General features: G+C 40.8%; 1 protein-coding gene across 2 annotated transcripts; it reads right to left on the bottom strand.

Moving 5' to 3' along the window:
- Positions 1 to 8,930: 8,930 nt before the first annotated feature.
- On the bottom strand, positions 8,931 to 14,467 carry LOC133924266 (protein TIC 40, chloroplastic-like). Of its 2 annotated transcripts, none has more exons than XM_062369727.1 (14): positions 14,074 to 14,467; positions 13,505 to 13,619; positions 13,368 to 13,425; positions 13,262 to 13,279; positions 12,419 to 12,677; positions 12,033 to 12,142; positions 11,888 to 11,924; positions 11,666 to 11,744; positions 10,779 to 10,819; positions 10,640 to 10,685; positions 10,135 to 10,232; positions 9,561 to 9,664; positions 9,441 to 9,488; positions 8,931 to 9,345 (listed from the first exon to the last, which is right to left on the bottom strand). In XM_062369727.1, the coding sequence occupies exons 1-14, from the start codon at positions 14,258 to 14,260 to the stop codon at positions 9,292 to 9,294; spliced, it is 1,254 nt and encodes a 417-aa protein (XP_062225711.1). In that variant the 5' UTR covers positions 14,261 to 14,467; the 3' UTR covers positions 8,931 to 9,291. The 2 variants fall into 2 exon arrangements, with proteins under 2 accessions (XP_062225711.1, XP_062225709.1); XM_062369725.1 differs by having other exon boundaries at positions 11,888 to 11,951; positions 14,074 to 14,465.
- Between the last annotated feature and the right edge of the window lie 835 nt (positions 14,468 to 15,302).

Genomic DNA, 15,302 nt, shown 5'->3' on the forward strand with positions numbered 1-15,302 from the left:
GGAGTCCAGAGAAGTTCATGTACACCTGAGAAGACATCCAAGTTACCAAAGTACTTAAAATGATTATCTAAGACGATTAAGCACAAGATTAGTGAGTGATTAGTGTTTATAGGTCTAGAGAGAGTATTGCTAGGTAATTTACTGCCTAGAGAGTGGATTAAAAAGTGACTCAATCTTATACCAAGTGGTACTCCGACACCTTGGAGTTTTGGTGACTCACCGGTAAGCTTGTTGACACTCTGACTTGGTATGGAGCGGAGACGAGAAGCGTGTACAGGGACACAGAAACCTTTGCCTTGGTGGCTCAAGCTCTGAAGTGATCACAGTGGTAAAAAATTAGAAGAGATACTAGTGGTGAGATCTTCTCTTAGTGGCTTGGTGACTCATCCGGATGAATGCCTTGTCTTTGTGACTTGGTGGCTCGAGACTCGTGATTGGTGCCGACCGAGAGCATATACTTTGTGGAGCTCCAACGTGGACTATGTGTGACATTCATGACATCAATACTATGAAAAAAATATTTATGCTGAGTTTGCTTTTTTACCTTATTTACGTTTTCACATTTACATTCTTTCAATTTATCTTCTTAGATAAGTTACAAGCGTTTTGATCGGTAGAGTAGATATACTAGATAAATTTAAAGCACATCTAGATCGAATTTAATATAAATTTATCTTATATTATTTTTAAAATCAAAATAGTTGTAAATATCCTAATTTAACCCGTTTTAGTACATCACGGGTCCCTTCACCGTCACGTAACGAGGAAATGACACCATGCAGAAGTCTCTCGTGGTTGTTGATGCTATTTTATATCTGCTATTGTTGCGGAGCAATACGCTCCATTACTGTATAAATAGGATTCCGTTGCATGTGTCATCCATGCATAAGCACACGATCATGGCTTCTGTTTGTATGATTGCGAAAGGATAGGAAGAAAATTATTTCTCGAGCTCTCTCCTCCGTATTGTGTGAAAGAACGCCATTTCACGTGTGGCATTTGTGTCGCTGCAACAGCTTTATGGACGATGTCCCTAGAACGTGGGAGAAAACGATGTCAATTGTGCTAGTCTCATTCGAGGAAAACAGCGTAAGGAGGAGACTTTGTTTTTTGAAGAGAAGGCGAGGCCATAGAAAATAAAAGAAAAGAAAACAAAAGGGAGTGTTTTTCCAGATCTAGAACAACATCTTGTATTATGATTATTAGAGAAAAGGATAAATATATCAATTGTTAAGTGGTTATGAGCCAGATCCTCATGCAAGGATCATCATTTTTTTCTGTATAAGGCAGAGCAGAAGCAAGAGGTTTGATCTTCAAGAGTGTCGATTGCATGTGCTTCCGGTGGCTGCATGCTGAAACAGTGAAGCTAACTTGCCACATTTGCTGGGATTATGTTTTTTGTCTTTCTATTGTTAGAAGTCTAAATAAATAAGATTATTGAAAGTGTTTTTTAAGAATTTAGAAGTCTACTTCTCAGTAAATAAACTCGAAGCTGATAAGCAAGTCAATAGTAGTTTTTTAGAAATTGTATGTTAAAAAGTTACAAATTTATTATAAAATCTTACAGCTAAAATTCAACATCAGCTTTTAAAAAAAACTAAAAACACAATTTTTAGAAAAGATAAACATAAACTCAAATAAACGTACCTTTAGTTTCACCGAACCATCTTAAATGAGCTCTATTCGTTCCATTTTCCGCACAAAACAAAGACCGATGGCATATACGGCACACAAGACAGGACCAGGTTTGGTTTTTTCCGGAGGAGCAGCTGGACTTGAGATCGAATGGAAAGCCCAACGCATTTCGGAGACAGCTGACCATCACCACTTGATCAGGTCTCTGGCCCTGACCAAAGAACATAAACACGACCAGTCTCTGGTAGCATTCGCTAGAGGTCCAAAACGGAGAAGATTCGAAAAGCATGCAAAGCTCCAATGCAACGAGGTCCTACTGAATCGTTCGAACCTTTCTACGCGCCATAGACGGGCAGAACGGAAAATGTACGTCAGTTCGTGCAGCCACTCGTTTAGATCCATCTGTCGAAAAATCAAACTGCTGGTGAAGAGTGGTGAAGTGTTTTGACACTCACTATTCACTAGACGCTTTCGTGTGGTCATCCAGGAAGCTGCTGCTGACCTAACCTGCAACTTGCCAATTGGCATGAGCATGAGCCAGGGGTTAAGGTGTCAATCGCATTCCCATCTTCTTCTTCTTCCCTCTTGTACTAGTTTTTTCTTAAAATTTGCCTTCGGGTAATCGACATCTTTCTTGCTGTTTTTCTTCTCCTTCACCTGTTAGGCCTAACCGTACCGTGTTGTTTATTCTGACATGAATAGTTAGGTTGGTGCAGAGAGATTCTGACATCGTACTGTCGTTGGTTCAGCTCATCTGCCGGTGTGAGTACGGTGTGTAATAATATGAACGCCATGTACTGCATGCGGCAGCACTTTTGGATGGTATTTCCAATTGAATTTTGTACAGCATTGCTGCCTTTTCTGTGTGAATGGTAGTGGTAGATCGAACTGCACTTTCCGCCCATGGCCTGTTCTTTAGAAGGGTACATAGGAACACACACTCACCACGCAGGCATACACGCGCGTCCTAAATACACGTTTACAATAGATACACACTCATTAAAGCACACACTTGTGTTTATCCCTAATTATCCTAGACTAAATCCGGGCTCGAACGTGCGTCCATGGTGCTCACACCGAGCGACCATCTGTCTGAGCAATCGCTAGTTCGCTTCCTAGAACAGGGGTTCATTTGAAGGAAACGTTCAGAGCTACTTTTCAAAAGATTCCTAGAACAGAAGCAAAGTGGCCTACTACTACCAGGGTTAAAAAACCGTCGGTAACCGCTCAAAAATCATGGTTACCGACCTTCTCAGTCCGGTCCGGTTTCAGAAACCGAATGGTAACCGAAATTTGAATTTAAAAAATTCGAAAAAATAAAAAAATTAAAAAAGAATCTTAAAAAAAACTAGACACAATTCTAAGACCTTCTGTGAAAAAAGTTTTCAAAAATAATGTCGTTTGCATCATATTCTATAGGGAGAAAGTTTGAAAAAAATAAAAAAAATTGAAACGTGCGGCTTAGTTATTAACTCACGTTAAGGAAAAGTGTAACATGCAAACACATATTTTTCTTGTATAAAACGTATTTTAAGAGAATCTTTAAAATTGATTTCACTTTATTTAGAGTTTTATTAAATTCTCTATGATTTTTACAAAATTCACAAGCATAAAGTGAATATGTTAAGAAACAGCACTGTAATTAACTTTTTCATGTCTACTATTATTTTTTCTACGTAAATCATAGTATAAATAAGCTAATGAAAGTGGTTTCACTAATTTTTGAGGTGTGATGGGTCAGTTATGAATTAATCTAGTCGCAACACATTTACACAATCATGCATGTTACAATAACTAATTTATGAGTTCATGTATTTTTAAAAGACATAGGATCATTTAAGAAGACTAAAAAAATTAGTTTCATGATTTTTGGATTAGCAAAGAGTAAACTATGCATTTAACTTGGTTTAACAAATACAATTTCTCACAAAAATTTTTGAACTTTTTTATGAGTATAAATACTTTTATCATGTAGATCATGTTACAAGAAGCCAACAAAATTTGTTTCACTTGATTTGAAGCTCAGATGAATTAGTTATTAATTTTACAAGGTCGAGCCCTTTTTTGGATTTTTTGTTGAACTGCGCTGAAATTCGATAAAACCGCTCGATAAATCGAGAAAACTGAGCGGTTACCGACCCAAACCGCTCAGTAACCGACCAATTCAAAAATGCGAGAAATCGCTCGGTAACCGACCCAAACCGCTCGGTAACCGACCAAAACCGAGCGGTTACCGAACAGCTAAAATCGTAATTTTTTTTTTCCAAAATTCAAATTTTGCCAAATGAATTTTCTCCGATTTTTTTTGAATTTTTGACCGGTAACCGCGGTAAATTGAACCATGACTACTACAACTTTCAGGAAAGTTCTCCCCCTAAAAATGTGATATGGATCATGTTCAAACTGAGCAGATCCGAGTCATATGGCTGCACTGGTCGCACTTGTATTCAAAGTCTCTGCCCTTTTTCCCCTGAACTTTACGATGCTCAGTTCCAGACACAGGGGGAGTGTATCACATGATCTTCTCTGAGATTTTAGAATTTTCGATAAGGTCTCAAGTTTTGATTTCCAATTGATTTATGTCAGTAATGGACGGAGAAAAAATAGCCCCGTCTTTGTGGCAAAATATAGCATCGTTGCATCATCTTTCCTTCATTTCCGCTACCTTTCTCTCTACCAGTGTAAGCGTTCAGCTAATTTTCTTCAGTTCAGTCAGCACACTGTTTTGTATCTTGAACTGGAAGGTGAATTGTTACCACATGTATCTCACTTTTTAATGATGAAGCTTTATTTCGAGATGAAATAGTGTGGACCTCGTGAACGAATCGTCGATGGCTTAGTCTATCTAATGCAAATTGTCAAATTTCGTTGCGTTTTGTGATTTACGAAAAGTAGCCGCCATTGACGTTTTCGTACAAGGCCTACACAACGTTCAACGTTGACGTTGATGCAGTACTGGCCAAATATAAATTTATGAACTTTTGCGTTCAAATTTACTTTACAGTTTTTGGAAATACTAAAGCATCTGATGGTCGATGCGACAAAGCAGTCAGAAATCAAACTTGCGCTGCACCTTTTTTATTCTACCAATAATCATTACCAGAATCCCATTTAAAAGTGAATCACATCTTCGACGATGCCAAGGTTGGGACTTTGCGGGGCGCACTATTTAGGTGCTTTCTGACACGAGATTAGGGCTTTAGCCTATTGGGTTTTTTCGTTTTTTAATATAATAGACAACTCTCCTGCTAGTTATGGTTTTTTAAAAGAATCTCATTTAAAACCAACAAAGAGGGAGCAAGTAGCCAAGTAGCACGGCAAGAGTTGTCAGTCTTGATTCTCGAAGGGTAACAACAGCAAACGCATGACTGAGAGATTGCCTCGGTCTGAATTGCAACTCGTCTTTTTTTTTTTCCTTCTTCTACCTTTGAATCGCCAAGCTAGAAGACCACCGTCGGCGTCGTTATTGTACAAACTTGTAGATTAATTCCGCGTTTGACCATGTCGTCGGAGATTTGCAGCCGTATAGATATGCAGATTTCGTCTCCTAAAGCGATAAAAAAAAATCAGGTTGTTTGAACAAATTGTTGGCCGACATTCTTACGACAGATTTCGTTCCGCGGAGGCATCCAGTCGTAAGCACATATTTGGCAGCAAGTCGATCGTTGAATGTTGTGTTGACGTCATCATGTATATGTTGGAATCATCATCCATGGTCAAAAAAAGTCACAAGTTTAAAATTCAACAAGACCTAGGTACCTTAGCCAGCAGCAGAAGCTTGCTTGTGAATTCTCCCGATCGCTTGTCGGCGATCAATTTCTCTGCGCGTAGTCGTCCGTGATCATTCCACGCTCGAACTGGCTGTGGACTTGTGTCTGGCCCCAATGGATAAGTTGTTCACGCCTGTTTTTGTGCTGAAGCCGGCGAAACGTTCCTTGCCGGGACATGACTCTGGACCGATCCGTGCTTCCCCAGGCCTGCAAACGGAGAGGCATTGGCGAAGCCAGGTTGACCCTCCATGGTGCACATGCACCAGGTAAAAAAAAAATACAGTACAATGCTATTTAGCGAAATATTTATTAAAAATGTATGTATTGTTATAAGTACGATGAGGTGGTGCATCAGGTATTCTTTATTCTAGCTTCGCCGCTACCGGAGGTGTCGGGTGACCTCGGAGGTGTGAGGAACTGGAGCTGGAGGTGATGGCAGTGCCGGGAGGAAGCCGGCCACGCGCTTCCCGACGCCGCGTGGCCGTCCTCGTGGACTTCCACGATGGAGCGCGAGAGAGGAGCAGACAGCAGAGCAGGTTGACCGGCGACTCGCGAGGTGGGGAGCTGGGGATCCAATGAACTAGGGTGATGGGGACCTGGCCCGGTTTGATTTGGGGTCGCCCCGATCCGCCCCGGTGTCAAATCTTAGGGGCAGGTCGCGCCGGTGCGTGTGGGTGAATGGCTGGGGCAGGGCCAGCATAGTCAGAACTCTGCTTCCTTGGCTCGTAGGTAGGGCAGCGGCGCGCTGTTTTTTTGGTCGGTGAGTCGCAGCGCACGCGGCTTCTCAGGACGCGCTGACGGATCGGTGTGACCTCGCTCTTCGCCCCGGCGAACCGCGACGGGTGGCGGAGAACGCTTTTGTATCAGGCACGTACAAACCTCAGTGCGCCGACCGCTGCCGTACTGCGCAAAGCCCGTCGTGATACGGGGTGCCCTACGCTTGGCATGATGCGGTCCGGCTGCGCTTGCTGGCCGTCTCCACGTGGGAAGCGCCGACGAAGCGGGACCGGCAGGGGGCAAGGAGGAGAAGTAGGGAGCCGCGTGGACGAACGCGGGACGGCAGGCGAGGGAAGGGAGGCGAGAGGAACTAGTCTGATTGACGTGTTTACGTCGTGTCTTTTTTTCTTTTGCACAGCGTATAATAAAAGAAGATTAGATTTATCAATTTAAGATATCTCAATATTTATTTATGAATTTATCAATATTTAACATATTCACTTAATTATAAGGAAAATAGTAGTACTTTCATGTATGCTTATAATTTCAGAACGTAGACAACAGTAATACAAAACTAATAAATTTGTTTCATATTTTTTGAGTTTTATATATTTTTCTTTGTATTTTAGATTATTTCAGTCGATTTATCAATATAACTAATATTCCTTTCGATATTTTTAGAATTTCTCAAAAATAAAATTATATTATATGTGTAAATATGCGTATATGTATACATGTGTATATACGTATATATATATATGTATACGTCTGCATATATGTATATATATATCTATATGCTACAGTACCCACAGTACCCAGACCCCCTGAGATGGCTCCAAACCTTAGCTGGATAATATATGTTATACGTGTGTGTGTATTTTGAGTACGGGGCATATGTATATTTCCAACTCTGAGCACCGGATGCAAGTGTTTTGGGAATTCAAGTGACAGAATTGGAAGTAAAGATGAGAAGAGCACAATGAGGTTATAATCAGAAGAATCAGCACGGGGAAGGAAGAGGACCGCTTTTGTAGCATTGCTTTCTCGCAGCCGACTAGTCTAGAATTTTTTTTATATATATTTTCAAATATTACATTCCTGTTTGAAAAACAGTGAGATCTACTCTATCATTGCTCATTGACCGAGTAAGACTTTGCGGACCCTGGCTCCCGACGAATTTAATAACTGAAGAGAGGAATGTCTTGCCTGTTCAACATATGAGAACTTGATCTCGTCTATTGAATGTGTGATACTTTCTCTCGCTCGTCCAATGGGATATATTTGCATCGCCCACCTACCGAATGACATATTCGATTTAATTCAATTACAAAAATATATGTACAAATAGTTTTTGTAATATAGATTTTGTATTCGGTAAATTGAAAAATATTACACATTTATTCGGTGAAAAATGATAGTTCTGTATACAGTTGTCCAAACGGTTAATTCTATTCTTAATTTTAGTTGGATGTCATTTTGTCGATATTTCTTTATTTAGTTGGTGTAAAAGTGTGTGGAATTTTTTATCAAGTGACTTTGTAAGAATACAAAATCTAATTTGTTGAACAATAGTAGTTATGAAGCACAAATATTATATAACCGGGTACGGAGTTTACATATGTTGATAAAATATTATAGGAGACACGGGGTTTTTTGTCGCTACGCGAATGGATCATAACCATAAAGACATAACAACAAACATTGGCATATAGCTGCGACGCACCCAGGAGTGGAGTGATGATATATCGCACATGCCAACGTTTATTATCATCTCTTTATGGTTAGGATCCATTTACGCAACGACGAAAAACCTCATATCTCATATAATATTTATCAGCATATGTAAATTCTATGACATGTTATATGATATTTGGGCTTCATAACTACTATTGTTCGATAAATTAGATTTTGTATTCTCACAATCATTTTATAAAAAAATCTATACACTTTTACACCAACTAAATAAAGAAATATCGAAAAAATGATATCAAACTAAAATTAAAGATAGAATGAATCATTTGGACAACTATATGTACAACTACCATTTTTCCCTAATGAATATGTAATATTTTTCAATTTATCAAATACAAAATCTATATTTGTAATTAAATTAAATTAAGTATGTCATTCGGTAGGTGGGCGATACAAATATATCGTCCATTGTATAGACGAGATGAAGGTCTCGTTCGTTTAATGGACGAGATCAAGTTTTCACTCGTTGAATGGACGAGATATTTCTTTCTTCAATTATTAAACTTATTAGCAGCTAGGACTCATAAAATCTCGCTCGTTCAATAGACGACGATAAGATAGATCTTATTATTTTTCAAATGAGGATGTAATGTTGAAATATTATATATATATATATATATATATATGTATATAATTCACTAGTCTTAGCACTGGTCAACCTGACAGCCCAGGCCCAAGGCGACGTGTACATGACACGGACTAATGGCCTATGGCCCGATTCGTGATTTGCACGGTGCGGCGTGGCTGGTGGGTGTGGACCTGCTCGGCCTTTTCGCCACGGACCGGTGGCCCCTCAAAACTCCAGCGGTGGCCTATGCCATAGTAGCATAGTGTGAGTCAGTCTTGCGGAGTTGCGGGCGTGCACGCTGAGGCCAGACTCTTGCGCCACTGGCCATCGGCCGGTTCTTCCGACCTCACCTCCGAGCATCACTCAAGAAGGTTGGCTGAGCAAAACTCCCTGGGGCCTCAACTATCTCGAATGGACATCCCAGTGAATCAGTCGTATGGAAGAAAGGCTGCAAACTACCACCCGACCAAACAGCTCAGCCGGGTAAATGCCGAAACAAATTCATTTGCATTGCCATGGTTACGCTAATATATTACATAATATATCAAAATTGAGGTCCTACGGAATGTCTCAGCTTCTTCACATCATACGACAAATCATGCCTTGAGAAAGCACCGAAACTACACATTTGTACCGGGCGTTGCCCTAAATAAAAATCTTGATTTTGCTACGTTGGCTACTCTTGCAGGGGTCATACCCACACCAAAACGATGAGAAACTAGACATCAAGGGATACATCTTTGGCGCAAGAGTCAACAGACAATTCCTTTTCTTGACTCAGCCAGTCAACAGATGCTGCCGCAGCCGTAAGGACACAAATCATAATTGCAATCTCATGGTGTAGATCGACTAGCCGTTAATTTGCGGGAAGATTTGTGATATCTTCATGAAAACATCCATGACCTAACAGAAACAGACATCAGTTTAGAGAGGGAACCAGGGTGTAACTCAATGTATGTTGATGAACTGACTATGTGAGGCAAACTGTCAAGAGGTACCTCTTTGTCATTTTGGTATTTTACAATATTAAGAGGGTTCTGCGAGCACTGCATCAAAATGACACCATGTCAGAAGGATCAAATAGCTAAAGCAACGCAAGAATTTGTACAGGATCTTACATCCATGATGGCTGTTTGGATTTTTGGATTCTGGAATGCAACAGCAACTTCTGGGTTTGCCATTATTTTCGATACTACTTCCTCTGGAGTCATGCCAACTTGCGCTGTACAAGCACTGAGAGAGTTAAGAACTCATATCTACTGATCTTAAGCAACCCCACTTTATGGCTAACTACTGAAAAAAATTGCAACAAAAGACTTTTGTAAACAACACAAACTGATACATGAGAAGAACATATACTTAACTAAAATAAATTCAACTACTTCCATTATATTCCATGCATAATGAGAACACATTAGTAGCATGTGCAAAAGCCATGGTAGGTATTAGCACCGGGAAGTAACAAAGGTATTAAAAGAACACCGGTGTTAGCTACCGCAGGCTCAGGTGTATGTATTTGTAGGGAAGGACGAGAACTAGCATATTATTTAAAACTTGCATATAGTTTGAAAAAAAAAAGGAAGTGCATGTAGGGACAAAAGCATCACATGACAGATCAGGGGAAGTTTCCTGCAGAATTCCAGAGTTCTACACAGGACCCAAATAAATGTGGAAGTTGTTTAATTCACTCACCAAATTGCTGCCTCACTTCTGGGCTGCTAAGGTCAAAGTTCTTCAAGTGATCGAGCATGCGGTTATCCCATTGATCAGGAGATCCACCCATGTTATTTCTGTTAATAAGCGAAATATCAGTATAAAAGCCACGGAAGAATTTTAAATTACTTTAATTCATACACTGATACATGTTAGCTCAACTGCAAACTGCAAAGGGCATGATAACAAGCGGTTCCACGGGCCCTGGGTACAAGTTTTGGGTTAACACAACATCAGTTGGTATTACCCAGAAAAAACCTGGCATGCCTCTACAGGCTTCTATTATCCCATGGTATCATTATTAAGGATCAATATGTCATTGGCTAATGCTAAGGCTAGTGGGTTCATCTTGTAAATAATTAAAATACTTCCTGCCAGGGTTCACCTTAATTACAAACACTCAATATCCCAGTTGAAATGGTAAAATAAAAAAACCAATGCACATACAAAAAAGGGGGAAGGGGGCAGCAAATAGATGCATTACAGCATATCCTGTAATTGTTGGCGGTACATTGGATTCTGCAGCATCCCTAGAAAGTAAGAAAAACACACATCACTATATTAAAATGGAAAATGAACTCCAATTATGTTATATGGAAGTGATTAAATAACCAGGAGCATACACTTGAATGAATCTGGGTTCCTCATCTCTTCTGGCAAGTAACTGCAACACGTGAAGAAATTAGCAACTTTTTCCAATGTACATGGAAGGAAAAGAGAGTTCTTAATGCACTCTTAATTTTCTGTGAGACAAGAATTCATAACTTCAGAATTATTTAAATAGATTTTTGCAGGCTGTCCATTACACGCAAGGCCTTGCCACACGAGTCCTGACCACCTCATCCCCGACACATAACAAGCAAGAATTGGAACACTGATAAATTGCTAGAGCTATTCCATCTTATGTTAGCCATGGTTCCTTCCATGCGGAACTAACTTCATACCGGAAGCTGTTGCGCAAGACTGGCTGTTAGTCTACAGATGGCAGCTTCCCAAACTAGTGAAATTGTTGGTCTGCTAAACCAAAGGTGTTGTTTTGCTATTTTCTCAATTGTCCACATCATTCAGCAAAAGAATACTGGAACAAAGCCTATGCAGATACGAGTATCAGCAGCGCCACATTGGACGCATCTTGTGGTTGCATTAAATATAATCCCTTGCCATGTTGGAAGTTGACAAAACTTTTGGGCCAAAAGTGCTGACACCAGCAAACCGACCCAGGGATAGGAATATGCTGGAGCTCAGCTTGTTTCTTAGGTGTGCCATGTTTGACAAAGATTGTTCTTCCTTTCGCACAGGCATATTGTGTAAAAGGTAAGGTGTGCAGATGTCATCAGTGGCAGGCCATGGGTACTAAATTAAATATTAGAAGCAGTTAATTGATAGCCAGCAACATTTCACTATACTATAATAATATACAACCAAACAAACCCAATTCCAGGTGAAGCATTACTGTCTTCTAAAGAATGAAAGGCAAAAATAGCAAACTTTAGGTTGGTAGAAAACTTACGGAAAAACCATCTTCTGCACAGCTGGATCTTCCATCATTTTCTCGATTGTTTCAATAGATAGCACAGGTCCCGAATTACCTATAACAGAATCAGTTGAGGGCATTTCTTCACATCAACCAAACAATAGTGGATAAAAAAAACTATATTATCATTTTAAGAAAAATACTGAGATGCAAATAAAAATCTTAATTATGAATAGAAAAATATTGCCCAATGCTTACTAGATTCAGTTGGCCCGCGAGCAGCATCTTCATTCGGCTTAAAAGCAGATCCATTAGTGGGAACCTTAGAGAGTTATAGAATAAAGTATTACGTACTAAATTTTGCAGGAAGCAAATTACCAAGCATTGTAACATAATAACTTACTTTTTGTTCAGTATCCTCCTTACTTTCACTGTCACGTTTTACATCTACTGTCTCAAGTGAAGATTGGAGTTCCTTTTGCTGCAACTCTTCAGGAGAAACATCAACAAAGGCTGCATACAATTTGTTAAGATAATTTTGTGAGATGCAGATGTCAAATATACGTAGAAAATGAGGTAACCATTATGAAAAAAAACAGCACCAGTCAATGGGTAGTGTGCGTTTATTGCCTAATATTGTTCTATAGGAGGGGCCAAGAAATACAATCGCGGAAAAATACAAGAAACACACAACATATAAAGAGCATGTTACTGGCACATAGAAAGACCCTGCTTCCCATTCAAGGATAGTTGGAGGGAAAAGAAATCTACGGATGTAAAGGTCAATACCAAATTTCTTTGAAGGCTTCGATGTTTCAGCCACATCTGCCTCTTCCGAAGTTCCAGCAGCTTCCACTTCAGTGGCTGAAACATCAACAGTTGCAGCCTGAGGGGAGGTATCTATCTTTTGTTCTGAGTATGGGTAACTGCTTGGGGCAGTGGGAGCTGCTTGTGGTGGCATGGCAAATGGGAAAGGCGAGTTGGAGCTGAAAGTGTTTGGTGGTGCCTGGGTCATCATTGACTTAAATGCTTGTTGCATGGCGTATCTCTGCAACAGATTTAGCAACATGTGAAAAATGGGCAAGAAAATGAATGCCTCTCATGTACAGCCAAATTCAAACAATGCAACTATTAGACAGCGGATAGTAAAAGGCAACAACAAACAGGTAAAAGGGACAAACCCAGGAAAAATACGGTTTACCTAACGCATACAGTAAGGGACATATCAATATATCATATATGAAATCGGGGGTGGGGGGGGGGGGGTGAAATGGTGCACAGTAATGATAGTAATGGCAGCAGTAGTATAAAATTTGAAGGTATGTGGAATACAGAAAATAAACCACCCATCAAACTACAACACACGCCTACCTTCATAGTACTACATACTATGATCGAGTGCTAAAATAACAAAACACAAAGCACTGACATGACAAGAAAATTACTGATACAGTGTAGATGGACTGGAAGACTAAGCAGGTGTAAGCACAAAAAGGCTAAAGGAAAGACCTCCCTGATTCATGTCCCACCATGCACACATACATGATGGGAGATTCTGAGGAGCAACCATGCAATTGATAGGGTATACATACCGTTTGCCGACAAGGCAACAGAGAATAGCTGTGAGCTCACCTTTACCATTGAAGATACCTGATACATCAAACATCAAGTACTACATCACAAATAGAACATTTACAATTACAGCATGGTACGACATAAAAAGCAATGGGATTCACACCATTGAAAACGCCACAGACAATGCTACGCCAACTCCAATCCAGAAGACAGGTGAACCTCTGTAAAGATATAACAAGTTACCATGTGAGGGTACATTCGATAAGGGCATACACAGACAAAACAAGGTAATAAACTCACATGTATGATGACGGGGGAGGCACGGGAGGCAGGGTACCAGTTCCGGTAGACATATTCTCACTGCTGGTCGAAGACGACACGCTTGCGAAGCCCTTTGCGCTCATTTCTTCGAAAACTGGTGTAACGAAAAAAAATCAGAACAAAGGAGGTGCTAATAAAAAAAATTCCCTCCAAAATGGGACTAGCCTAAGCTGACAAAACATTATTTAGGCATCGGCTACTCCAACTGTAGTGCAAATAGAGACAGATAAGCGGACCGCTCCTTAACTATTCCTAGGCCACAAATACAGGTACTAAATTATGGGAAATTCGGTTGAGGACGCGCAGAACAACGTCTAATCCTGCAAGGATACCGCTCCCAGTTCCACAAATGAAGAACAGCCATGGATTCAGTCAAGATGTACGAAACGTAGCAATCTCAGGAAAAATACAGCTTGGGCGCTCAAAGCGCTGGTTTTCTCTGCTGACATCTACTCAACAGCACACCTCGCCCGCATGGCCGCATCTAAGCAGAACACTAAAACCTGAGCAAAAAATCACGGAAGCGTCAGAACATCCGGTTCCCTCACCGTTCCTGGATCCGCGAGGCGCCGCCGCGGTGACGACAAGCCTCGTCCTCCTGGTCCCCCGACGCCCGGCGCCAGCGAACGCAGCGGGGAGAGGCGGCGAGGTCCGGCGGACGCGGGCCGCGGCGGCGGAGAGGTGGGGGAGGCGCGGGGACGCGGAGTACGCGGAGGCGAGGACGAGGCTCTCCATGCCGCGCCGCGGGACCAAACCCTAGCCCCCCTGCGCGAAGTAAATACTGAGGTCCCTGCCTCTCTCGCTCGCTCTCTCGCGCTAGGGTTTTTGGTCGCGCGTCTCCGTGGCGGCGAGGCGTCGAGGGCCCCTTTTACTCGTGCGGTGAGAGTGATGAGATATCGACTCGGGCTAGAAAGAGAGAGAGAGAGATGACGACGAAACCAAAGCGCTCGCCCTTCCGCCGACCGGGCGGTATTACTGCCAAGGAGCATTAGGCTAGTGGCAGCTGCACTACGCCATCGGAACTCGAAGGCATCGGCACTCAGCAGACAGCAACATCCATCCGCCCAAGATTAGGCACTGCCTCCTGCTAATCTTTCGGTCGAACCATAGGAAAGGCGACTTAACCTGCGAGATACTCGTCTTCAAAATAAACCTTGACAGTTAACTTCTCTTACAATATATTGTTAATTGTTACACCTATGTATGCTGAAAGAACTGGATCACGGAACACTAAATCGATATTATGTTAAAAGTACATCAAAATATGAATCTACCGATACAACTTTGTATAATAAACAAGCATATAATTTAACTAATTACAAGTCAAAAATTTATAGAGTTTGACTTTTTAATAAAAATACATCTTAAGAAGGACAAAGAGAGTACTTACACAAGTAATACGTGTTAAGAATGTAGAATTCTTATTTTGTATATCATATAACTTCTTATCCTTCTTTGGACAATTCACCAAAAATACACTCATCAGGGTCATCCCGGCTTTGGTTTTGATAATATTAAGGGTGTGTTTGGCAGTATGAAACGTTCCGGATTCTGACTCGAATAAGTGAAATCCCTACCAAATAGTGAGTGTTTTTAATAAGTGATTCGAATTTGAAACGAAAGAAATATTTCTCCTTTTTACACCACAAGAAAGAAACAAGCAAAATGTGACTTCTCCCGTTTCGTTTTACAATTGTCATCGTCTCTTAAAAATCAAAATGAGTCCTAAATCTAATTACACAAAATTTTGGCCAAAAGACGATAGTAATACAACAAA

Source organism: Phragmites australis, chromosome 7, assembly GCF_958298935.1.
Source record: "Phragmites australis chromosome 7, lpPhrAust1.1, whole genome shotgun sequence".
Lineage (NCBI taxonomy): Eukaryota > Viridiplantae > Streptophyta > Magnoliopsida > Poales > Poaceae > Phragmites > Phragmites australis.